The sequence below is a fragment of the Sceloporus occidentalis genome, unplaced genomic scaffold (assembly GCF_023333645.1).
Source record: "Sceloporus occidentalis isolate IW3139 unplaced genomic scaffold, rSceOcc1.0.p SCAF_124, whole genome shotgun sequence".
Lineage (NCBI taxonomy): Eukaryota > Metazoa > Chordata > Lepidosauria > Squamata > Phrynosomatidae > Sceloporus > Sceloporus occidentalis.
In genome coordinates, this window is record NW_028317104.1 from 1,939,943 (window position 1) to 1,965,000 (window position 25,058).

The following is a 25,058-nucleotide window of genomic DNA, read 5'->3' on the forward strand; positions in this document are numbered from 1 at the left end:
AAGACGACCCCAAAGGAAAAAAGTTTTACCAGTAAATGTTAATTCATGTAAACTATTTTTTTTAATAAAAGCTATGATTGAGAAAAATATTTTTTTTGTTTTTATTTCTTGTATTTTCCAACTTGTCCCCCAGTTACGCACATCTGCCCCCAGGCTTGCCACACCAATATGGCACTGTGGCCCATGATATGCCTTTTAACCCTCTATATGCCACTGTGCCCCATGGTATGCCTTTTGACCCCCTATGTGCCACTCTGCCTCCAGAAATGCCTTATACCCCTATATCCCATTCTGGCATTTAGGGGGTTAAAATGCATATTATGGGGCAGAGTGGCATATAGGGAGGTATAAGGCATTTCAGGAGGCAGAATGGCATTAAGGGAGTTAAAAGGCATTGTATAGAGCACTCTGCCTCCAGAAATGCCTTATACCCCTATATGCCACTCTGGCATTTAGGGGGTTAAAAGGCATATTATGGGGCAGAGTGGCATATAGGGAGGTATAAGGCATTTCAGGAGGCAGAGTGCTCTATTAAATGCCCCCTTAACGCCACTCCAGAAATGCCCTATGCCCCCATTTAACACACACACACACCCTATACCCCCATTTAACTAACACACACACACACACACTCTCTCCCCCCTCTCTCCCCTCAGCCCTCTCTTACCGGTGCTTCCAGCCGGGTCAGCGGGTTGACGTCGCCTTCCGCTGCAGCCGGAAGGAGGTGGAGTTGGCAGCGGGGGTTTTTCTGCGTCCGTCGCGGATACCTTCCCCGGCTGTCAGAGATCAGAGTTCCCTGCACCGGTGTGGCACTGATCTCTGACAGTCGGGGAAGGTCTACGCGACGGACGCAGACAACCCCCGCTGCTAGCCACACCTCCTTCCGGCTGCAGCGGACGTTGTCTACGCGGATCGCGTAGACGTCAACCCGCTGCCCCGGCAATACAGCAGGAAGCACCGGTAAGTGTGTGTGTGTGTGGGGGGGGGGAGACAGGAGGATCCAGGTCCCCTGCAGCGGTGCGGGGGATCTGGATCTTAGTCTCCTAATCAGACCTCTATTTGAGGTCTGATTAGAAGACGACCCCGATTAGAAGACGAGGGGTATTTTTCAGAGCATTTGCTCTGAAAAAAACCTCGTCTTATAATCGAGCAAATACGGTACATTGTTTTTTAAGTGATTTACACTTTCTTCCCTCCTGGAGTGCATATGATTGACCTACCCCTGTCCGTGGATTACTTATAGGTTGAGTGGTAGATATTTTATTTATTATTAATCTTCATCCTTATATAATTAGGTGATGGGGGTTTGGGGCACATACTTATTTAACCTCTGCCCCATATGAATATATAACCTCCATGCCCATTAGAAATTTATTGGTTTGATCTTGGGTCAGACTCTGGTTGAAGCTCAGAGTTCTACTCCTTCTTCTAGTCTACCTTGGGAAGTAAGAGAGATCATGTGGTCATGCTAGGGGGCAGGGATGTGGTACCTCTCTCCCCTTTTAGGTATATTTGCCCCACAATAGACTGCACACTCCAAGGGGGTATTGAAACAGGGATGCGTGCAAAATTACACTTCCACATACACACTCTCTACCACCCTATTGCCACCAAAACAGCCCTGGCCCGTTGAGGCATGGACTCCAGTAGACCTCTGAAGGTGTGCTGTGGTGTCTGGCACCAAGACGTTAGCAGCAGATCCTTTAAGACCTGTAAATTGGGAGGTGGGGCCTACATGGATGCATCCTGGTGCCATGTATTCTCCAGGTAAATGACTCACCTGGCCATCCATGTGATGTAAAAGAAAACGTGATTTATCAGACCAAGCCACCTTCCATTGCTCCATGGGCCAGTTCTTATGCTCACGTGCCCATTGTAGGCACTTTTGGCAGTGGACAGGGGTCAGCATGGTCACCCTGACTGGTGTGCAGCTACATAGCCCCATATGCAATAAACTGTGATGCACTGTGTGTTCTGACACCTTTGTATCAGAACCAGCATTAACCTTTTCAGCAGTTTGAGCTACAGTAGCTCATCTCTTGGATTTGACCACATGGGTCAACACCCCCCCCATACACACGTGCAATAATGGCCTTGGCTGCCCATGACCATACCTGGGAACTTGAACTCCTACTACCCGGAGCCTTCCCTTGCGGGACGCGGCCAGGTCTGCCCACTGATGTCGATGGGCGGTCCCGTTGATGTCGGTGGGCGGTCACAATTTGGCCCTTGTCAAAGTCACTCAGATCCCTACGCTTGCCTATTTTTCCTGCTTGTAACACATCAACTTTGAAGATGAAATTTTCACTTGCTGCCTAATCTATCTCACCCACTGACAGGTGCCATGATAACAAGATTATCAGTGTTATTCACTTCACTGTTAGTGGTCATAATGTTATGTTATGTGTATATTATGTGTATTATTATGTGTATATTATTATAAACCATGTACCTCTTTGACAGACAGCACTCACCTCTGCTCTCACAGTCCTCTCCCTCTCTCAAAGCCAGGGTGATACTGAGGATATAAAGGCAGACCTGGCACGTAAAGGCTGATGGCTGGATTTGTACAGCCACACGCCACCTTTTTATACTAACCTAGCATGCAGATAGGGTATGCCCTAGCAGGCTGGCCCTTTTTGGAGAATCAGAACCAGCCCAACGGTCAATTCCACCGGCCAGCCTGCCCCCCACTCCTCCATCGTTTCCCTTTTACTTGTCTCCTGTAGTGAAAAGAAAAAGATAAACTGCAGCTGGATAAGCAGAAAAAATAATCTGTTTTCCTGCCTTTTTTGTTTTTAATGGAAAAAGAACAATTTGTTTTGCAAACTGGACTGGAAAATATGTTTACCTTGAACAATCGGAGCATAAGGTGATTATATAAACTGGAGTATATTGGTTATATTTAGAAAGTAGCTTACCATGGGTGTAGAACCCCTTGAAAATGATAAACTGATATTTTGAACAGCATGTAGCAGACTCTTTATTGCATTTATGACATAAATGTTACTTAAGTAAATTGTATCACACGTGTGGGATTCCCAGCCAATCCAGCCAGTGTTTACCCTTTTGGATTTGGATACCCCTGAAACAATGTAAATATGCCATTGCCGGCATGAAAAATAAAATGAACAGCCTTGACCCAGCTAGTCCCTTCTAAAGCTGTAATCTATTTGTTTGAAATGTCACATGATAGAACAGTTATGTCATTATTTTTAACATAACGGTTCCTCTATATTAGCTGTCAGTTTTCCCACATCACTTATGATACTTATTTTATAGTAGAGGATCACATGTATACATAGTCTCCAAATACACATATTCTACCCCTCCTTCCAGCCACAATTTATCTTGACAATTAGATTTATTTACTAAAGCAGAAGCAGCGAAAGAGTAGATGGGAGAGATTCAACTACCTTGTGGTGCTATCCACTGCCACGTTTAGACCCTTTGCGACTTACGATGTTCACACAAACATATGCACGCATACGCAGAAATCGTCTTACTTTTCAAGGTATGGATCCTCCTTTGATTCTACAGATTGAGGGATGCCATACATGTAATGAGTAGGATGACCTCAATTAGCCATTCTTACAGGATACATAAACATTTCACTTGTTGCTGAATGTCATGTGTAAAGTGCTGTCCTGCAGTATGTAATGTTATTGTATGTCATTCAGCAAAAAATGACTGAACATGGTCACTTTACTATGGGGTTGTTTAACATGCAGCTACTTCTGCTTGGTTGGAAGATTACGCATTTGAGCACTAGGCTCCCCAAAGCTTGTAATAATCCACTACTGCTACTATGCATTATAAAGGGCCATCTCTGGCAAGTTTCTCCTGCAGAAGGGATGAACTGTGCTGTATAATGCATTGCTAACCTCACAGATTAAACCATGCATTACATAGGGTCTGTTGGCAGGTACTTTCCTTCATAATGCATAGTACAATATCTAAGCTATTAACCTCAGCTTTCCTGCACACTTGTATGTAGACTCCCTCTTAAATTAATTAACCTCAATCATTCAGCATATTGGGAAGCACATGCTGTAGTAACTGTCTACTTAATCTGCAAACTCTAAAGTATGTACCAGTGACTCTTTCACTGATATTGATATTCTTTCAAAAAATCTTAACAACAGTAGGCTAGGGATTAGAGTTTTAGCTCTAATGAAATATAAGATGTACGATGATAAAATATCATGTTACTAAAATTCTTCTTAAATAATTTTGAATGATCATGTATAACATTGCTATGTTTCAGCATTTTTTGTGAAGCCCTTGGTTAATTATGCTCTCTCCGTTGCCATGAAGAAAAATGAAAGGTGACAAGTGCTCCTAATGGTTCTATGGCCACAGGGAAACCAGGTCCCTGGAAATCTTCTGAGGCTGCTCTCCCCAAGGGGATTTGCAGCCCCTTTCTTCAATCCAAGATGAAAGTCAAGGGAGGGCTAGATTTGCAGGGGTGTCCAAGTTTTTTCTGAAGTGGGCCGCTTCATCAGAAATGTATGTGTGCGTGGGCCGTACTCATTTTTCACCGAGAGAAAATATGGCCTTTTAGCTTTATAATGCATATTAATTTGGCAATAATTAAAAAAGCAGTGGACAAACAGTTTTTTGATACATTTTTATGTCATTCTATCAATACTAAATTACAGTAAACAGTAAAACAAAGTCAGCGATGATGGGATAGGGCTGCAGGTTTAAATAGCCCTCCAAAGCTTGACTCCTCCCCTCAGCCCTCCTTCTCCTATGTGCTTAATGGTGACTGTCCGTCACTGCTTTACCCCGCCCCCCAGTCTGCCCACCTGCGTCACTGGACCGCAGGACATGCCTTCCCTGCCGTCACTCTCCTCCTGACGCCTGCGCGGCTTGATGTTCATAGATACTCGCGGACGGCGGGGATTGCAGGTACACCCCTGACATATTTATTCTTATGGAAAGTAAAGTGCCAGGAAACAGATGACCAAACACACACCAGGACAGGCTCTGCCACACCGATACCCAAACACACACACATCAGGACAGGCTCTGGCACACCAACACCCAAACACACACACACCAGGACAGACTTTGCCACACCGATACCCAAACACACACCAGGACAGGCTCTGCCACACCGACACCTAAACACACACCAGGACAGGGTCTGCCATACTGACAGCCAGACACAAAAACACACACCAGGACAGGCTCTACCACACCAGCACCCAAACACACACACACACACCAGGACAGGCTCTGCCACACCAGCACCCAAACACACACACACCAGGACAGGCTTTGCCACACCGACACCCAAACACACACCAGGATAGGCTCTGCCACACCGACATCCCAACACACACAGGACAGGCTCTGCCACACCCACGCTGCTTTGTTGTTTGTCTGCCCCCTTTAGTATTAATGTACTCCCCCACTTCACATTTGTGCCCCCAGCCAGCTCCCTTTGTGCATGTATGCCCCCACACCCTTTTGTATTAATTTTTATGTAATGCCCCCAGCCAGCCCCTGTCCCTTGTGTATTGATGCCCCGACTCCCTTTGGTACTGGTTAATGTAATGCCTCCCATACCCATGTGCATTGTAAACAGACATACTTTTTGTATTGGTTTATATGTGATGCCCCAACCACCCTGCTGTGTGCTTATAACCCTCAGTTTCCAGGGGGCCAGCCCGGCCCTGCTCATGCAGGCCGCACCTCGAAGTCCGGCCGCACGTTGGACGCCCCTGTTCTAGGGTCTCCTAGACTAAAATCAATTCAACCCGTGCACAAAGAAGTGAAACGTGTCCAGTTCCATTTCTGGCCCCAGCTCATGACTGAAAATTTTTCTCTCTCCAAACCACTAGTCATAGGCCACTCCTGTTTCACAGCTACCTTACAAGCTGAAAATCACACACCATGACATCTGTACAAGCGTCCAGACACACTTGCTATTTCCTGACCAAACTGGATCCGCTTAACATTAAGGAGAATGTTATCCTCCTTAATCTGGGTATTTCTGGAACCAAGCAGTGAAACTCCACATGAGAATTTCAGTTACTATAAAAGAAGTTTCTAGTTTAACAGCTGCCATTGCGATTAAACTTTTGCTCTGTTAATTGAAGACAGTGATTGATTTACATAACAGCTTTTAGTCTTAAGAACCTTAATGTCGTTAACTCTTGGGGAGACAATTCCTAATAGCAGGACATCCCTTTGTACATAAGTTAACATATTTTGAAGAAAAGAAGATTTAGGCCTTGCGTGTAACATAAGATGAGGCATGATTGTGGACTAATAAACTGATATGTTAGATAAAGAGGACCTTGTTTGCAAGCTTACCATCTACTTTACAAAGCTTGGCCAATACATTTGGTATCCACAGAATTACAAATAGATAAAGGGAGGTACAGAAATAAATAGGTTTACCCTAGGGTATTTTTAATTTGTGACTCTACCTCTACCCAGGTAAATAAATGCTAGGCCCATTTTCTGGTAACGTTTATATTATCAGTCCAATATGTTAAATAATAAAATAATCCACATGCCCAGATGCTGAACAGCCAATATACTAAAGTCCAAGAAATTAAACGCACAAATGTAATAAAGATTAGATTTTTTTCCCCTTCCTTAGGAGTCCTCTGAGTGTGTTTAACGCTTTAACAACGAATGATGTGCCGGGCTCGTCATGGCATTTAATGAGTTCAGAAAGTGACCAAATACCACAATTTCAAGACAGTCAGCAACACTGAAACCTGCTCCAGGGGCCCTCCCCAGGACATCCACGTGCGCCATAGGGGTGTAATTAGAAACCCCAGGGCCCTGGTGCAAAAAAATGCCCCCGGCCTCCCCAACTTTAACAGCTGGTCTGTGTCATCATTGCCTCTACACAACTGGTCTATGCCTTCTTTGCCACCCTCAACATACAACATATGTAAACACACTTATGCAAATTACACACACATATATATATATTATATATCCCACCTCTTGTCCCCACTTACTTCTCCCCACTCCTGCAGGTTTCCCTCTGGCTGCTTGCGCACACTGCGGGCAGCCTCAGTTTCACCGCAGGGTCACGTGACCCCAATACGCTTCTGTCTCCCTACCTTTCGACCTGGATCGGTGCAGTGCAGGTCAGAAGGGCACTTTCTAAACTATTTTGAACCGGTACGAGAAAGGAAGACGGGATCGTAGGGGCCGCACCGCTTTCTAAGCTCAAACCATGATGCTGAAATGCCTCGATATGGAGACATTCAGTGAGGCTGAAAACCCAGCCCTGTGATCATTCTGGAGAGCGACAAGCTCCATAGCGGCACCCACAAAGAAAATAACCTGTCCCTGGGAAGTCATTGGAGCCATGCTTACTAATCACAATTTAAAATATATATCAATATATATAAAAAATAAATGAATAAAAATGTGCTGATATGTAAAATTCTCCGGTCATTCTCCAGGGGAACCACCCAGTTGCTGCAAAATGGAAAAAAAAAAAGTACAAAAATATATATAAAAAAAAAAAGTCAATATTAGCACTGTATATTCCCAATAATCATGGAATGGAAAGAGTTAAAATACTAACACAACTGCCCATGGGGTGCCAAATTTCAAAATTTGGATTTCTCTTTGGGCATAAACTGCAGCGCTGCATACAGTAATTGGTTAGCATTGATAAACCCCTCCCCCTGGTTTTAGCTCATTTTGTTCCAGTAAATGTCCTGCAGACTTGGACCCTACAATTCTTTGTCACTCATGTAATATTTGACTTACCCTGCTGATCTGATTGTTTGGGAGAATGCTTATGAGGTTCGTTCCTCATAAATTTTCACTAGTCAGAGTGTCCAGCTGAGTGCTTAAGGCTGAACCTGTCTGATTTACGAGAGACCGTCAGATAAGGATTCAGGGTTTAATATGCAGCTGCTTGAAAAACATTACAGAATGTGAAACTAAAATGTTAATCTGAAATAAGAAAAAAGTTTGAGTTCCCATTTTTTTTTTTTTATGACACTGATACTCATACCCGGCAAACATCAAGAGCCCTGAGAAAGGACCCCCTCCCACTTACTACCCAAGAATTTGACAGTTTTCCAAAGGTCTGACCCTATGATGCCTTCTGAGCTTCATTCCTACTGCCCGCTGCCCTTTTTATGTTCCACATGAAAACTGCTGATTTAATTCATGTGCCTCAAGTTTCAGATGAGAACATTCTTTGGCTGAAGTACAGCTGGGTGTTAAGTGCCTGTAGTCTGTACTTCAGTCTTGCCAGAACAAACCAAACTCTTGGCATAAAGCCAGAATGTTGCAAAAGTTTATATAATAAGAGGGAGAAATTCTTGAATTTCAATGTAAAACTTAAAATTTCAGTCCTAATTATAATAATTTTGTATATTTTTTTAAATCCCAGATAACATTTCAATTAAGTGGCTACTTTTCTTTTCCAGCATCTCTAATTGTAACTTAAACAATTATACTTTATTTATAACGCGCCTACAGATTCCACAGCGCTGAACAAAGATGAAAATGTTACACTATTGCACATGGATCATTTTAATTTCGGAAAATAGGAGCTTATGTAATTAGCTTCTGGCTCCAAAACAATTAGCATATCATAATTAAGTTACAGTAACCTCCCGGTTTCTAGTATGTGACATTACAATAGACCTGTACACCTTATTTGCATATCTTTGTTGCGCACTCAAAATCAATTGCCATTTAAAATGTATTTTTCTCTGGTACTGAAGTTACGGTGGGTAAAGGTGATGGAAAACCCTTCTACTTAAAATTAAAGGGGGTAGTAGAAGCATTACCAAACACTCATCTACAAACACCAGACAACCCAGAAGGCTTGTTTTTCCCTCAGAATTCTCATGGTGCTGCCACAATCACAAGGGTTTAATAATGCGTCTCCTACCCATACATACATTTACATCTCTGCCAAGGTTAAAGTTGCACAATGCTAGAGCATGTGATTGTTCATTCCTAATAGAACAGGACCTCAAGAATATAGGGTACCAGGACAGGCTGACATAGCCACTGCATGCTACGTAATCTGCATGTCTAAAAACTTTTAGAAATTTGACTCCTGGCAATTCATCTCAGAGATATGCAGAAAATCAACACCTAACCCAAACAATGTAAAGCGGCTTTATATTCAGACCGAATTACGCACACAGCCAATAAAGCAAACCAAACCTATATATTTATTTTTTTTATTTTTTTTTTATTTACTGCCATGTAAATGAATATAAAAATAAAATTTTGGGCTATAAAATATGTCTGTTCTAAAACATGTACATACATATATTATTGAAAGTGTTTTTAAAAGGCAGCCTTAAATATATATATATATATATATACACATTCAAAATTGGACACAATTTAACAGCAGAACTTTAGATCATGCCCTCTGCAGTGAAAAGGGATAACATAAAAGTCAGGTTTACAAATAACTTAATTTTAAATGTGTTAAATAAACATAAACAACAAAACAGAGGAATGTGCAAAGTCTATGGTGTGGTCCATTACAAACATGTGATACCCTGGGCATTATAATGCCACTTCAAGTCAATTCATAGGCCACAGTACCCCACGTCTTGTAATGTATAAAAATAAGTTATAATTTGTTCTTATTGTACAGCGCGGAGCTTTGCAGCTCGCAGTGGGACGGTTTGCTGTCCATAAGTTCTAGCTGCTTGATGCTCAAAAGCATTAACCATTTGCTTGGCCACCTCATCAAAGAAGACTGTAGCGAGTTGAGAATGAAGAAGGGACTTAAATTCAAAAGAAACCTGAAAGGATGAAGATAAAACTTATTAAAACAGTGCATACAAGTGCATTCTAAAACCCGCAGCAGAAGGGCCAATAACAAAAACAAACCAGGTTGCAGGGTTTGTCTCTAGCAGTAAATTACCGAATTTATACAATGGCAATAGAGTCTGGTATTGTTTGAGACAGCACTGCTTTAGGTTTTACACTAAGCATCTTTGTCAAATTACCATCGATTACATGAAAGTCAAGCAGTAGTTAGCTAGCTGCTAGGAAAGAAGAGGACAATACCACCAGCAGCATGAAACATGAACTTTAACAGTGTTACTTCACGATTCAAGACAATTATGTCTAATAAACAAAGATAAATGTACAATATTATGTTACACCGAAAACAGATACTTACATAGATATCAAGAGTGCAGGTGTCAGGGCGCCCAGGTAATCCAGGACTAAATCTCCACACAGTTTCCAAGTGACTGAACAGCTTCCCATCATTGCACACAGCCTGCATTGTAAAGATTTTAGAGCCGATTATTATATATCAAAGAATGATTTTATATTCCCTTTGATAAGAGTTCTTACGTCAACCGTCGTCTCACTTGAGAAAGTGAGAGATTTGTTACCAGGAACTGACAAATGTCATCCTAAATAAGTCTGTCCTTGCAAGTTCCCTCCACATGAATACCGTATCACTTAAACCTAGTAGCCTTAATGCTGCAGAGGGATCCTACCACATGTATATGTTAAAGCAAATTTGGTTGTAATACACCTGTGTCAACTTGGGGGCACTTAGCCAGTTTTAGATATCTTGGCACTATAACCCATGTTCCAGTTATTCAGATGAGCAATTTTTTTTAAAGCCATTGCTGCCGCTAACCCTATCCCCCCCCCCCCCCCACCCATAGAAAAAGAGAAATGATCCACGGAGCTCAAAGTTCACATTGTGAACTTTATTCCAGTCGAAAGAGAGTGGAAAATATGCCAATTAGCAATATGTTACTTGCGTCAATTGCAGGTCATAGGTACACCTTTGTGTATTCAGTACAACCCTCCAACTCACCACCTCTCTATGCTGGTTTCATGCCAAGCATAAAACAGACAACTTGCACAGTCATTTTCCTAGGATAATCATACAAAAGCCTCTAGAAGCAGAGGTTTGAAACCCAGGAGGTTGTACACTAGGGTAGCCAACAAGTAACTGTCCAGCTGTTGGACTGCAAATCCTGGCATTGAAACCCAGTGTGACTGGAACTAAGCTTACTGACAATCATTGAAGTTGGATAGGTAGTGAAGCTCCTATTAGATACCCCAGTTTCACTCTAATTATTGCACCACCACAACTGCAAATTATCGGTAAGAGGCCTAGCACTATATAAACTCTACATGGAAATTAACGATTAACAGATATTTACATTCACAAAGCAGCACATTGCCACTTGTAAGTCAATAATGTCATTCTGACCAGCTTTTAAAAGAAAGGTCTTGCTTTTTATTAATATTGTTTGTAAATAAAAAAACCAAACACTGCCCTGCCAATTTCCAAGCAAAAATGATATAAGCCACTTACCCGGATCTGGTGCTGGGGTATTACAGAAATTTCCGACACATATCTTTCAACAATGGGTGGGAAGCCCACCTCCAGCTCAGCTTTAGTTATCCCCTTGCGACTAGATAAAACTTTGGAACTGTTGCACCAAGGCACGAACATCTTGTAATCTTCAACATTAGATACAATGTCAAACATTTGCTCTATGGAATACCTGGAAGGAAAAACAATGTTATTTCCATGAAACTCGCAAATACAGTACTTGCAACATACTTGGTATCACACATACAAGCTACGTTTCCAGTGTAGCAACGGACTCTGGATAGTCCAATAATATCAATCTGCCCTTTAATTCTCAGATCGCTTACCCTAACACTTTTGATTCTGTGTAATCCATGCGCTTGTTGCCCAGCAGCGGTGCGGCAAAGTTCAGGAAAGTCCGGGTTTGTGTCTGGATATATGAAGGCAGAGGTAGTTTTGGGTACTGGGAGGCCAAAATCCCACACGAGTCTAAATGGCTGAAACAGACAGAAGTCAAAGTTATTAGTACAACATGTTTGCGGGTAGTGCGAGACGTACAAGAGAGCTCACTATAGGTTTAAATTATACACTGTGCACCCCCCGAAACACAAATGCACATTATAAATGTAATAACATAACAGACCTGTCTACATAATATGCAACTTAAACCACACAGCTTTACACAAAAGGTGCGACATATATAATTAAACTACACATCTCCAAAATACTTGCAATAACTTGTGGGGGCAGGGACCAAGTTAGGTGCATTTTACTGAAAATGAGCACCAGTCATGACTGGTTGACAGGTAACAGAACATCACTCCTTTCTACCTGAACAAAGTAGATCCTTCAAAGAAATTCTTCAGGTCTGATAGATCACCAACATCCCCCCACTTCACAGATTTGTTATCAGACTATAAAAAGCACAAAGCAGACACTACCTGCTGAAAAATCCCCTATTGCTGATCTACAAGTAGACATTTTCAGTCCAGTTTCTATTTATGGACCATTACTTCTCTTATATATAAGTTCAGTCTATCAGTTGTGTAGTTTGCAAGCCGTTAAGGCCATATGGATCTAGGTAACGTTAAAAAAAAATTACTGTTTTCTATAAAGTTTACTTGTTTTTTTCTCTTTACCCAGAGCCCCTTTATTGATAAATTATAGAGGTGTAACTCCACAACGGGTTAACGCGGCTGCTTGCCAGGGCAGGAAATGCGTAGCATTTGTGTAAGGAGACTTTTCCCTGAATTGAAGACATTGTTCTCTAATTTGTGTGAGTCACACAACCTCCTGACAGTCTGGTATTATAGAACACAAAAGCCGGGTAACAGCAGTTCATTTGTACAGGATCTATCACCCTGTATGAAGTCATATTTTATTCTCCTATCCATATGCAAACAGAATAATTTACAATTTTTCAAAATTATCTAGACGTTGGGATATTTTGTACTTTTTTTTTTTTTTTTTTAACAGTGATAGCTGATAAACAGCTATTGATGAACTTGTGCTCCGACAACAGGCCCAGGTGTCAAGCCTTGCACTGAGCTCCCGTCTCTCGTATGCTTGGTGTGAGAAATATACAATATGTGAAGATGGAACACATTGTGAAGAGACGCTGTTTAGTTTCACACCTTACATCAAGTGTTTTACTTTATGGCGGGTTACTTAGGTGATGCTAATGCTAAGAAGTCCCCCTTCGCTTCCCCTCAGAGGGCCCCCTGGGTGAGAGCAGAAATTCGATTGTGTAAAGAAGGTAATGTGAGTGCATCCAATCATTGTGTGTACACCGATTCAGAAAGATATAATTCTATGGTAAATGTCTTTTCTCCTATGTCCATGGGATTGTTGGATTGACACGCCAGAGAGTTGTTTTTGGAGGCTCAAAAGGTTCATACACATTGTGAGTGTAACCATTGAAGTTTTGTCCTGAAGTTCCAAGTGTTTTATTTTATTACACTATTTTTTTCCAGTATCTATATTTGTTTTTATCTAAGCTATTGAGGTCGTGAGTTACAAGCACCCCTAGACAGAAGTCTTGTTTGTTCTATTGTGTAACACAGGTGAGAGTGATAAGGAATCGGAGTCTGACTGTAGTGGGCACAATCAGAAGATCTGAAACAAGCTTACGGTAACTGGCAAATTGTGCCACACAACTGAAAAACGGTTACGCGATACCGGTATTATATAAAGGAAAAGACTGTGTCCCCTTTAAGAGGAGGGGCGTAGGCAAAGTATTCAAGGTTGAGTGAAATTCCCTCAGGCTGGGCCTCTTTGGCAATAAGAATATCACGAGTTTTACAAACGCAGGAGGGAGGGTTCTGATTCCAGGAAACGTGTGCGGCGCCGTACACGGGGCGCCTTATCACATTTTATGTAAATGGCGGATGAACAGGATTCAAGGATAAGCCCGCTACAGCACCCACATTCCTTACGGCTGTCAAAAGCCCAACAGTCACCTAGGTAGAAACTGATCGCAGGCACAAACGGGTTAATTTGAGCCGCGAGTTTCTCCAAAGGGCTGAACATCACCAAAGCTCAGAGTATCCGTGAAGTGTCACGGAGGGGGTTACCGGTCAGCATCACCCTTGTGGATGACAGCCGGCAAAAACACAAGCAGACAATACACGCAGGATGGGGCAAATTGGGAACTTTTTGTACTAACTACGAATCACTAAATCATAATAAAAACACACTAAAGACGCGATTAAATTAAAACAATGGACCTTATATGTACCGAAGTATTATTACTACTACTACTACTACTACTAGAATTGCCAAAATTCTAGCACACAGGTAGTTAGAACAGTCGGCTTTTTCCTTACCGGAATCCGCGCTGCCCCTTTGCTCTCCGCATTACGGTTGGACACGGCCGGCTCTCGGCCTCCACCAGAGCCCGGAGCAGGACGGATGCGCTTCTTCCAGCCATCGCAGTGATCAGGCTCTATAGCAGTTAGCTGCTAACCCGGCTTTCTCCCGACAATGAGCCGGCTTCAGCGCAGAACTCGATTTACAGAAGGAGTGGCGTGACGTCACCATTAGGAAAGGCGGGGTTTTTACTATCCAGCCCTTTGTCATTCAAATAGTTGTTTCTACAGTAACCAGAGTTTATCGAATGGCTGGAGATATGCATATAGCGCTTTAGCTTCACCTTATTCCTCCTGAGGCTGCATTGATTTGCCCGCAGGCGCCTTATCACACAACACACTGATTACAACGTGAAATGGCCTCTGATAAACTATACATAAACTAAAAAAATATTATTTGGTTTATTAAGAAAATTCTAATGAGATTATGGGTAGAAAGCCCTGTTTTTGTGAATGTTTGAACATTGGTTTCCCAAGTGTCTGGTTTTCATTCAGTTCTTGAGATTCTACGTGGTAAAAATATACTTTGAACTGGATTTATTTTTCTGAAATGCACTCTGGGGATTGATGTCAGCAGGAGATCAGTTTGCCACCCTGTGCCACCCAAGACTTGAATTCATTTTCCATTAAGGTCAAGGGCAACACAACTAAAGCAGGAGTTGGCAGGAGAGTTTCCAAGAGAGCTGCATTTTTTTCTTTCAGACATAACTGTACATCTGTAGGAAAACATGGCACAGACTATGGCATCCAAGGACCAGCTCTTCCTGTTGAGTGCTTTTAGACAACTCTACCTTTTGCCTTTCAGTCAAGACAGACCTGTGCAGGTAGGCATACTGCTAACCAATACAGCAACGCTAATCAAATAGCACTCTGGGTTGCATTTATCAGATCGTTTTATAGATTTAGTCAACATGGAATGTGATGTTTATAACTGCCCTCTTACAGTAGACTCAGATTTCATTTTGACTTTCATGCCCTATGTCAGTTGGTGGGAGTTTCCCTTATGGTAGAACCTCAAGTAAATCCTGTATTTTCCTTTGGATGAGGGTCAGACTGGCATTGCTGCATGGGCTGTGCATTGTGGAGCTGAGTGAAGGGGTTCCAGCTGTATGTTTAAATAATGCTCACTGAGGGCCACAAGAGAGCACAGAAAATACTTGTAAGGGAATGGTGTAATTTATTTAATAAGGGGAAAAAATTTAAATGTATGTACTCACTAAACTCAAACATTGATAGGTAGCTAAAGCTTAGACAATTGCAGTGGGACTTACGAGACAGAGTTTCTTTCAACTCTTACTGTTTTTGGGGTAAATGCATCATGAACTTACAAGGTCTTTTCACCCCAATCAGGCCAGGCTCGTTCGAGGCCAATTTGGTGAGGAATAACTCCCATAGTTATAAGGAAGACTAATTTAATGTTCTTTCAACTTGTAGAAGTGTTTTTATGAAGAAACTTGTGTGCTCAGCTATGTCTCGAGGAACACTAAGCAGACACTTTTTTAATTCTACTTCTAAGACAACCTGTACACCTAACAGAAAAAAGGGGAGTTCCACACAAGCCCTTATATAAAATATATTATTTTATTATACAAAAATTTAATTCATAAAAAACATTTCATTATATAGACAACAGAGGTTATTATAGGAAAATAATCAGAGCATATGGAGGCAATATGGCTATATATATATATAAAGTGTCTTGAGTGCATGTAAACCATCATAAGAATTATAAAGTGCTGAATCATTCAAGTACAATTGTATCTTACTCTATATAGAGTGCACCTATCCATTCTATAATCATAAAGAATTTGCATGGTTCAAAATCCTCACTATGGAGTTAATAAATATATAAAGCACTTGTTGACATTTATAATAAATATTCAAGCAGTTCCAATAAATCAGAATAATAACTAAGAGCAATATGCTCCTTACCCATATTGTCATCCACTTCCCCAACGTCGTTTCGGTTCTCCTTTTTCAAGGGGTCGCTGCTATTTCCTTATCTTGCACTAATATTTATACCCCTCCCCTCAGAAGTTTCGCGCCGAAACCTTAATTGGCGCCGGTGCTGCGCCTCCGCCCCACGATTCACTGCCCCGTATTGGACGCCCCTCCCCATGGCACGCAAGCCCGAGAGTTTATCTCCCGAGTCTGCGCGCCACGGGCGGGGCGCCCAACCGAGAGCAGGACCTCAGGACGGCCATCGCCGCGCCGGCGCACTAGGTTTCGATTCGGAACTTCTTAAGGTTGTACAACAGTTATATTATGCCAGCATAAACCTTAAGTACATCTCCAAGAAATGAGCCCAATAAATATGTACATATAAATATAAATATAAAGTGCATTAAGTTTCTATTGATAAATAAATATAATATATAAATAAATATGATTAACAATTAAAGTGATGATGTGCAAAAAATACATATATCTCCTCTTGCATATAATGCATATTGACAAATCAATAAATAATGTGCATAATACTCTATATACATATAAATAAATTCATTGATCATAAGTGTGAAATAAACTTTAACACATTTAAAATAGAAAAATTCATTAAGTGAAATAAAAATTATTCAATCTATATATAATCAATAAAGTGACTGTGCAAAAAACAAACCTACAGATCACTGCAACTCAAGCCTGGATAATTCATCATGACTTTGTGGCAAACCAATACCACTCACAGAGAATACAGGCCTAGACCTACTGCCAATATACATACATTCCTGCAAGCAGATAACCCCAATTTGTTTTATCCATATACTTCCCATCTGGCACATATAATTTCCACATGCAGTTAGCAGCACTGGTAAGATATCATGTGGATGATAGTTCACCAATTGCAAATATCAAAGGTATTGAGTTAAATTTGTAAAGGTCATCCAGTCTTGAACACTTAGTTCCAACTGAGTTGTGTTGCTGCCTTAAATTCACGATAAGAATAGACACAATATTAAAGCACATTTAAATGCTTATATTCAGACTGAAATTATAGCTACACAAAAGGTCCAACTTTGTTTTTATTTAAGGATTTCTCTATTATTCATTTTTAGCAGTAGATAAAACTCCTATCACCTGACTTGACATAGGCTCCTAACGGCCATGTTTGGTATTTTGGGATTTGGCCTGTTGATATTTGAGCGCAATGAGCAATATTCTAAAAACCTCAGTTTAAACCCTTTTTATATTTTTTTGTATTTAGCCTGGTATGGAATGATGTACATTGAAGGAAGCTGACCAGAAACACAGGGACACCCACACATGTTTTAAAAACAAAAATGATTTTGTAAGGCATAGGATGAAAATGCACAGGTAACGCGTGTAACATGCTAAAATAGACAGGACATGAGCAGGAGTTGTCAGAATTTGTCTTGAGGGTGGGTTGACTTAACATGATGTCCCTCTGCTATTGATTGAAAGGCAACCCTATGTAGATAGTGCTCTAGTAATATCTCTAGTATGCCTTATAGAGAATATCCCCTCGTAGTTAATATGGAGAGAGGAAGCCTAGTGTGGAGGACCAAAAAAATTGATGTACTCAGATATAAGACATATGGAAGGTCTGAAAATGTTATAGTCTTTAAGTAAATAAAGAACTGAAGCAAACTAAGGTTATTATCTGATGCATTAATTCATGTCATCTAGCGTATAGGCATACATGTTCACATTTCCATTCAAATGTAAACATTACTATATAAAAGGCACACTCCAGCCATCATATGCACTTTAATGCATATAAAAACTGAGTGTCACCTGATGTTTTACCTTTTTGTTTCATCTGAATGCAGAGAGGGATTCAACAGAGTCGTCTCTATGCATTTGCTTTGTTCCCCCTCCAGCTATTTGCCTCCCAGGAGGTGTATTTGATTTAATGCACCGCCTGCTCTGCAATGCGTATGCATGGATACCTACACCTTCTAGCATTCAAAACTGGTAGGAATCATGGAGGGTAGAAGTATTAAAATCCATATTTTAATACTTACCAAGTACTTTAAGTACTAAGGGATACTCCAGCCATCATATGCACTTTAATGCATAGATACATACCTGGGAACTCTCTAGGTTTGACCCAGAGTCTCTAAGTGAAGCCCTGCTTTCCTGGGTCTCCGGGCCAGTTTCTTGTTTCTTCAGGCAGGGAAGCAGAGTTTGGCTATACCCTCCCCCACCCACTTAATGCTGTCTAGAGCTAGCCCCACCCCTTGACAAAGCCACTCCCCTAACATAACCTGTGCAAAAATTGCTAACCAACATGAAAGCATTTTTGAACAAAACTAAACACACACAAAACAATAATGGCTAGCATTGGGAAAGACTGGTGGCCAAAAGGTTGTATTACAGGAGCCTAAAAGCAAGACATTTAGTGAATTTTGGGATATTTTTTTTTGGACAACTCAGCTACTTGAGAGACAATTATTATAGCAAAATCATACAAAATGTGGCTTTTTTTCATCGTTTTTATATATGATTTATACTAAATGTTGGACTGTACATCTAAAGGTTATGTCAAAACGAAGCCATCTCTGTTCTTGGAAAAATGATGTATAATTTGTGTGGGTGCTGTAAAAATGAAAAATGTTAGCAAAATGTTTTTTTGCACAAAGTACCCTCAGTAAATAAGGGGTTAAAGTATTTTGTATACCTTATTGGTGGTGCTGTATTGGTCAGAACAGTCCCTTCAATTAATAGTTAAAAGTTGTAAAGAGTAACAGCTGTGGTAGTTATTCAGCACACATAGAAAGTACCTGCCTTGTTAGGGCAATGCAAAGTCCTGCGTGGTCACTCTCTGTAATATGCTGAACTCATATAACCTGTAAATGAGAGCAAAGCATTAATCCTGTTCCACTGGATAGTGTGAAACCGTGGCTGATTGGCTCCTGCAGCCACTGCCTACACTTTGCAGCCAATCGCATTTCAGTAAGAGGTTTCCTCCCACCCATACCCATTTTATCTATCTGAAAAGCAGGTCAGCATTAACATCTGAAATGTGTGTTGCAATGAGATAATTGTCTATTAACGTGCCTGTTGAATTACTTTATAGTGGGAAAAGAGCACAATACGAAAGTCCTTGATTATAATAGTTGCAGTCTATTAATATTTGTTTCCCTAAACTGTATTTATTCCACAGCAATACAGGTACTGATATTCACAATTGTGGTGAATATCAGTTTTGTTTTGTGATTTTATGGGTTTTTTTTTAAACCATCATTTCTCACCTTTTTTGCAAATCATTTTTTTTGTAATCAAAGATTATTTACCCTTTTGTGCAGTAGAGCTTTTACTTTAAATCATTTATTGATAATATATTTAGCAATTTTAGCCCAAAAATCTATAGGTTTTTATGTTTTGGAGGGCTGAAACACTCCCTTACACTGGGCCATACTGCTGCAAGGTGAGAGTTATGGTTGACCTGACTAGTAGCAATGTCCTTATGCTTCCTTAGATGTAATCTGACTAAATCATTATTTTACTGAATAATCTGTTTTTTTGAAAAATATTTTATCAGACGGGTGTTCAAATATAGTAATTCAGCTCAGGTTTTTTTTTTACATATTAAATAGCAGCTAAATCTAGTGTGAAATTATTTCAGAAATATCACAGTGTTAGCTTAAACTGGGAAGAAGACAGGCCGCTTGGGGAACTGATCCGAAATACAGCTTTTCAAGGCACTGAAGATTCAGTATGGTCAGAGGGACAGTGAGATGGTTCTAATACAGTAGAATAAAGAAGAAGGATTTTTTTATACATAATATCCTTATTGCCCCACTGAATAAGATGGTATCAATGCTACTTTAATTGTGCTTTTCTACTCTCTCACTCCAGGCAGATTTAATATAGGTATTTTGGATTGTTATTTTATCTTTTGTACGTTATCAGTCAGTTTATTAATGGCTGGCTTATGTTAACTCAGCTGTTGCAATCATCCAGGGATGTATTCCTGTTGACCCTGATTAGGACATTTGACTTTTTGTACAGGAATTATGCAAGAAAAAGACATGCTGCCTGTCACATTTTAATTTGTTTCTTGTTCCAAGTGAGTATTTACTATTCAGTAATTGCAACTTAAGTCTAAAGATGAAAAAAATGCTCACTTTTTTAACTACTGATATTATTAACCTGTTGCAACAGATGTTACGTAAAAGTTAAGAAGGTTTATCACTTTGCACACAGGTTAAACAACAGTGTCCATTTTTCCACACATAGGAGGTATTTTTTTCCATTGTGGAACAAACATGTACTGTATAGCCAGGGCCGGCCGAAGACTTAACGCCGCCTGGGGCGAAGTTTAAAATGCCGCCCCCCGCCGACGCCGGGGGGGGCGGCATTATCTACCCCCCCCACCGGTACTTACCCTTAAACAGTCCTGCGGCGAGTCTCCCTGTGCTGCCACGGTGCTGGCTTGTAATGCTGAGCGCCAGAAATTCACGTCACTTCCGGCGCTCTGCATTACAAGCCGGCACCGAGACCGAACAGGGAAACTCGCCGCAGAGGAGAGCGAGAGGGGCGCCGAGCGGGTAAGCGAAAACCACTCGGTGCCCCTCTCTCTCTCCTCCGCTTCAAAAAAAAACAAAAAAAACTGCATGGGGCCGTCCCTTCTGAAGTGCCACCTGTGTATAGCATGAAATAAGAGAATGGATTAATTTAAAAGGCCTGCCCTCCAAGATGTCCAATCACTGACCTAAAGTGATTCTCTCTCCAAGGTTTTTTCTTACTTTCCCTGTCTAATTTTAAAAAGCGTTAGTTTCTATTGTATGAATTGATCTATTTTATCGTATTAAGCACACCATCTTAGTCTTATTATTCTGAATAATTAACATTTTGGGAAACACAGATGCATTTTACCTAAATCCCTGTTATTTTTTATTATGTATACATTTTAAAATTTTGGATGAAAGGTTTGAAAACAACAAATGGAATATTCCTGTTGATTGCACTAGTTTACATATTGATTGGGTGATAACATCTTTCTTTCAAACTTTGTACTTAATCACATTTTCTACGTAACTCTCACATTTTGCTTCGCTGTTCCTTCCTGACAGAGATCCAAGCAACATTTTGGTTTGAAGTACTTCATGGTTCCATTTCTGGAGCAAGGGTGACCACATGGGTCACCTTTACATTTCACATGTTGCTGGCCACCACAAAAAGTATTACCCTGCAGTATGGGCATACGGTACATGGAAACTTTCCAGGTGAATCACCGCTACTCCAGATCTCTGGGTCACGTCTAGAAATCTTACACCAAATAAAAATATTCAAAATACCGTGTTTGCTCAATTATAAGAGGACCCCACAAAATGTGAATATTAATTTAGGAAAAAAAGAAAAAGCCCGAATATAAGACTACCCTATAAGAAAAAAAGTTTTACTAGTAAATATTAATTCACATGTAAACTATCTTTTCATATTTAATAAAAACTATGATAGAGGAAAATTTATTTTTTGTTTTTATATCCTTTTATTTGCCAACCTGCCTCCAGATATGCCACTCTGCCTTCCTGATATTCCACTCTGCCCCATATATGCCTTATACCCCATATATATGCCACCCCGCCCCCCAGATATGCCTTTTAACCCTTTATTTGCCACTCTGCCCCCCAGATATGCCTTATACCCCCTATATGCCAATCTGCCTGCCAGATATGCCTTATACACCTCTATAGGTCATGTGATGCTGGCCCGCCGTCATAGAAGCCCCAGAGGAAGTGCGTGCAGCAGCGGAGGATGTCTGTGCTCACCAGCTGCCAGAGGAGGATCCAGGCCCCCTGCAGCGCTGCGGGGGATCTGGATCTTAGTCTTGTAGTCAGACCTCTATTTGAAGATTAGAAGACGATCTCGAAAATAAGACTATGGTTATTTTTCAGAGCATTTGCTCTAAAAAAACCCCTTGTCTTATCATTGAGCAAATACGGTAACAGAATTCTCGGTAACATAGTTATGCAAATAACCTGAGCTCTGCCAATCCATGAGATAAATTTCTCCATCTCATACGGTCTTTTTTTTTAATGGAATTAAGTATAGGAGTAATATAATGACTAAACAGATTATGAGGAGTCAAAAAAATCACTAAATATCTTCACCAGTCAGCTTATTTCCATACTAATGGTCTATGCAGCTATTTGGCTACCAATCACTGTCAAAGGTGGCCGCAGAAACTATTTCATGCGCATTTTTTCACCAACAATTCTGCGTTGCTTTTTTTGCACAGGGTATGTGTTACGGGAGAGAAACCTAGCCAAAATCGTTTAGCTGCATCTCCTGATTACAGAAACACCCCACATTTTTCTTTCTAGGGGGCCATATCCATCCCTTACATATAGTACCCTATAGGGTAGTATTTTTTATACTTCTGGCATAACGGGTTTGGGGGTTGTGAATGGGGGCAGGGGGTTATAACTTTTAGATGTTGTGTTGGGACATTGGGATGTGACATTTTTTTCTTTTATTATTATTATCTTTTTTATAATTTATTTTATTTTTTGTATTTTTATCAGTACAATATGGTTAGAGGTCCTCTTAGGCACCTCTTGAACATGTTATTAGTGACAGTGATGTTACAATGACATCACATATCACTGTATTGTTTATTTTGTATTATTATTTATTGTATTATTTTAGTGATTTTTTTTTATTGTTAAAACCTGCATATACTTGCATAGAGATCACAGTGTCTAGACCAGGGGCGTCCAACATGCGGCCCGCGGGACCTCGAGGTGCGGCCCGCGTGAGATCTGCAGCCAGGATCACAAGAGCCCTGCTGCTTACTTGTGGGAGGGTCTATTCTCTGCTGCAGTCCTGCCTCCTCTGTGGGGAGAACGAGGGAGCCCGCGCCCCCTGCTGAAGTCTGTGATCGGCATTGAGAGAGCTGTAGAGCAGGTAAGGGGATGGGGGAGTGTGTTTGAATGAGTATGCCTGATTGAGGGAATGAATCTGTGAATTAATGAATTTATGTGTGTGTGATAGCATGGATGTGTAAGTGCTGGAACCTAGGCATGATGGGACTGTGATTGCTGTTAACAATCCCACTCCTATCATGCCAAGTCAGCCAGTATATGCTGAAACCTGGCTAGCTGCCCCCTTGTGTATTGATGCTGCCAGCAGTATGGGGTCTGCACTTACAGCCACCCTGTACCAGCATGTACTGGCTGACTTGGGATGATAGGAGTGTGATTGCTAACAGCAATCACAGTCCCATCATGCCTAGGTTCCAGCATTTACTGGTTGCCTGGGTATAAAAAGAGTGTGTTTGCTGTAAGCAATCACACTCCTATCATGCCAAGTCAGCCAGTACATGCTGAAACCTGGCTAGCTGTCCCCCTTGTGTATTGATGCTGCCAGCAGTATGGGGTCTGCACATACAGCCACCCTGTACCAGCATGTACTGGCTGACTTGGGATGATAGGAGTGTGATTGCTAACAGCTAACAGCAATCTGCTAACAGCAATCATAGTCCCATCATGCCTAGGTTCCAGCATTTACTGGTTGCCTGGGTATAAAAAGAGTGTGTTTGCTGTTAGCAATCAGACTCCTATCATGCCAAGTCATATTGTTGATTTTTTTTTGTCCAATTGTGGTGTGTTACTTTTAATAAAAGTGTGGTTACACACTAAAACTGGACAAAAAATACAATGCCCAGCCAACCAGTACATGCTGGAATCTGGGTATTCCTGAGATTGCTGTTAACAATCATAATATATAATTTTTTGTACAATTTTGGTGTGTAACTTACTTTTATTAAAAGTGTGTGGGGTGTCACCTTCAGTTTCGGCTAAGTGAACCCTGAATTTTCGGTTTTGGTCCAGAATTTTCATTTTAGTGCATCCCTAAAATAAATAGAACTATTTTATTTTTACTTATACAGAATCCTGCATTTGTAGTCACAAAACTTTCTAGGCCCAGAAATCAGTGAGAGGAAAAGTAAAGGTTTTGTGTCATTTAATTTATTTTAATCTGCATATCTTATTAAAGGCCATATTTTCTCACAGTGAAAAATGAGTGCGGCCCGCGCACGTATACAATTCTGATGAAGTGGCCCACTGCAGAAAAAACTTGGACGCCCCTGGTCTAGACAGACCCTGCAGGGGATATCCTGTCCTCCAATGATCTTCCAAGTGACGTCAGCCGTGACGCAACCCGGAAACTGTAACAGTTTTCCACAGTTTGCGCCGGCAGCTGTTACAGGCGATCGCGAAGCAGAAAGCCATCGCTGATCTCCCGTGTAGCAGCAGGGATGTGTCCCTAGTATTACATGGTGCTGCAATCTATCAGTTTGGAAAGGGTTACAAAGCCATTACTAAGGATCTGGGACTCCAGCAAACCATGTTGAGATCCATTATCTACAAACGTTAAAACTTGGAACCATGGTGAAACTTCGCAAGAGGGGCTGCCCTACCGAAATTCCACCAAGAGAGCATCAACAACTCATGAAGGAGTTAGTCACCCAGTAAAGAACTGCAGGTCTAATATAATAGGATAATATTTTGTAGACTGATGTGTCAAAAGCGGAACTTTTTGGAAGACATGGGTTCCGTCTTATCTAGCGTAAAGCTAACATAGCATTTCACAATAAGACCGTTATACAGTCAAACGTGGTGGTAGTGTGATAGTCTGGTGCATATTTGCTCCTTCAGAACCTGTGTGACATGCCTTAATTGATGGAACCCTGAAGTCTGCTATCTACCAGAAATTCCTGAACAAGATTGTCCAACCATTACTTTATGACCTAAAGCTCAAGCACAGTTGAATTATGTAGCAGCAGATCCAAAGCACAGCTCCTCTGAATGGCTCAAAAGAACCAAAATGAAGGTTTTGAAGGGTCCTAATCAAAGTCCTGTCTTGAATCGGATTGAGATGCTGTGGTATGACCTTAA

At 41.0% G+C, this 25,058-nt stretch overlaps 1 protein-coding gene across 1 annotated transcript; it reads right to left on the reverse strand.

Moving 5' to 3' along the window:
• Positions 1 to 9,611: 9,611 nt before the first annotated feature.
• LOC149282018 (coenzyme Q-binding protein COQ10 homolog B, mitochondrial-like) lies at positions 9,612 to 14,249 on the reverse strand. The gene is made up of 5 exons (XM_089498687.1): positions 14,146 to 14,249; positions 11,668 to 11,817; positions 11,321 to 11,513; positions 10,157 to 10,258; positions 9,612 to 9,773 (listed from the first exon to the last, which is right to left on the reverse strand). Exons 1-5 carry the CDS (start codon positions 14,247 to 14,249, stop codon positions 9,612 to 9,614), a joined length of 711 nt encoding a protein of 236 aa, XP_089354813.1.
• Positions 14,250 to 25,058: the final 10,809 nt, after the last annotated feature.

Bases quoted from the DNA above. Each gene is read 5' to 3' on its own strand.
- LOC149282018 (XM_089498687.1), bottom strand. From the start codon at position 14,249: ATGGCTGGAAGAAGCGCATCCGTCCTGCTCCGGGCTCTGGTGGAGGCC. The intron at 11,818-14,145 runs GTAAGGAAAAAG...TGTCTGTTTCAG, and splicing joins AAGGGGCAGCGCGGATTCCG to CCATTTAGACTCGTGTGGGA. The intron at 11,514-11,667 runs GTAAGCGATCTG...TTTTCCTTCCAG, and splicing joins ACAGAATCAAAAGTGTTAGG to GTATTCCATAGAGCAAATGT.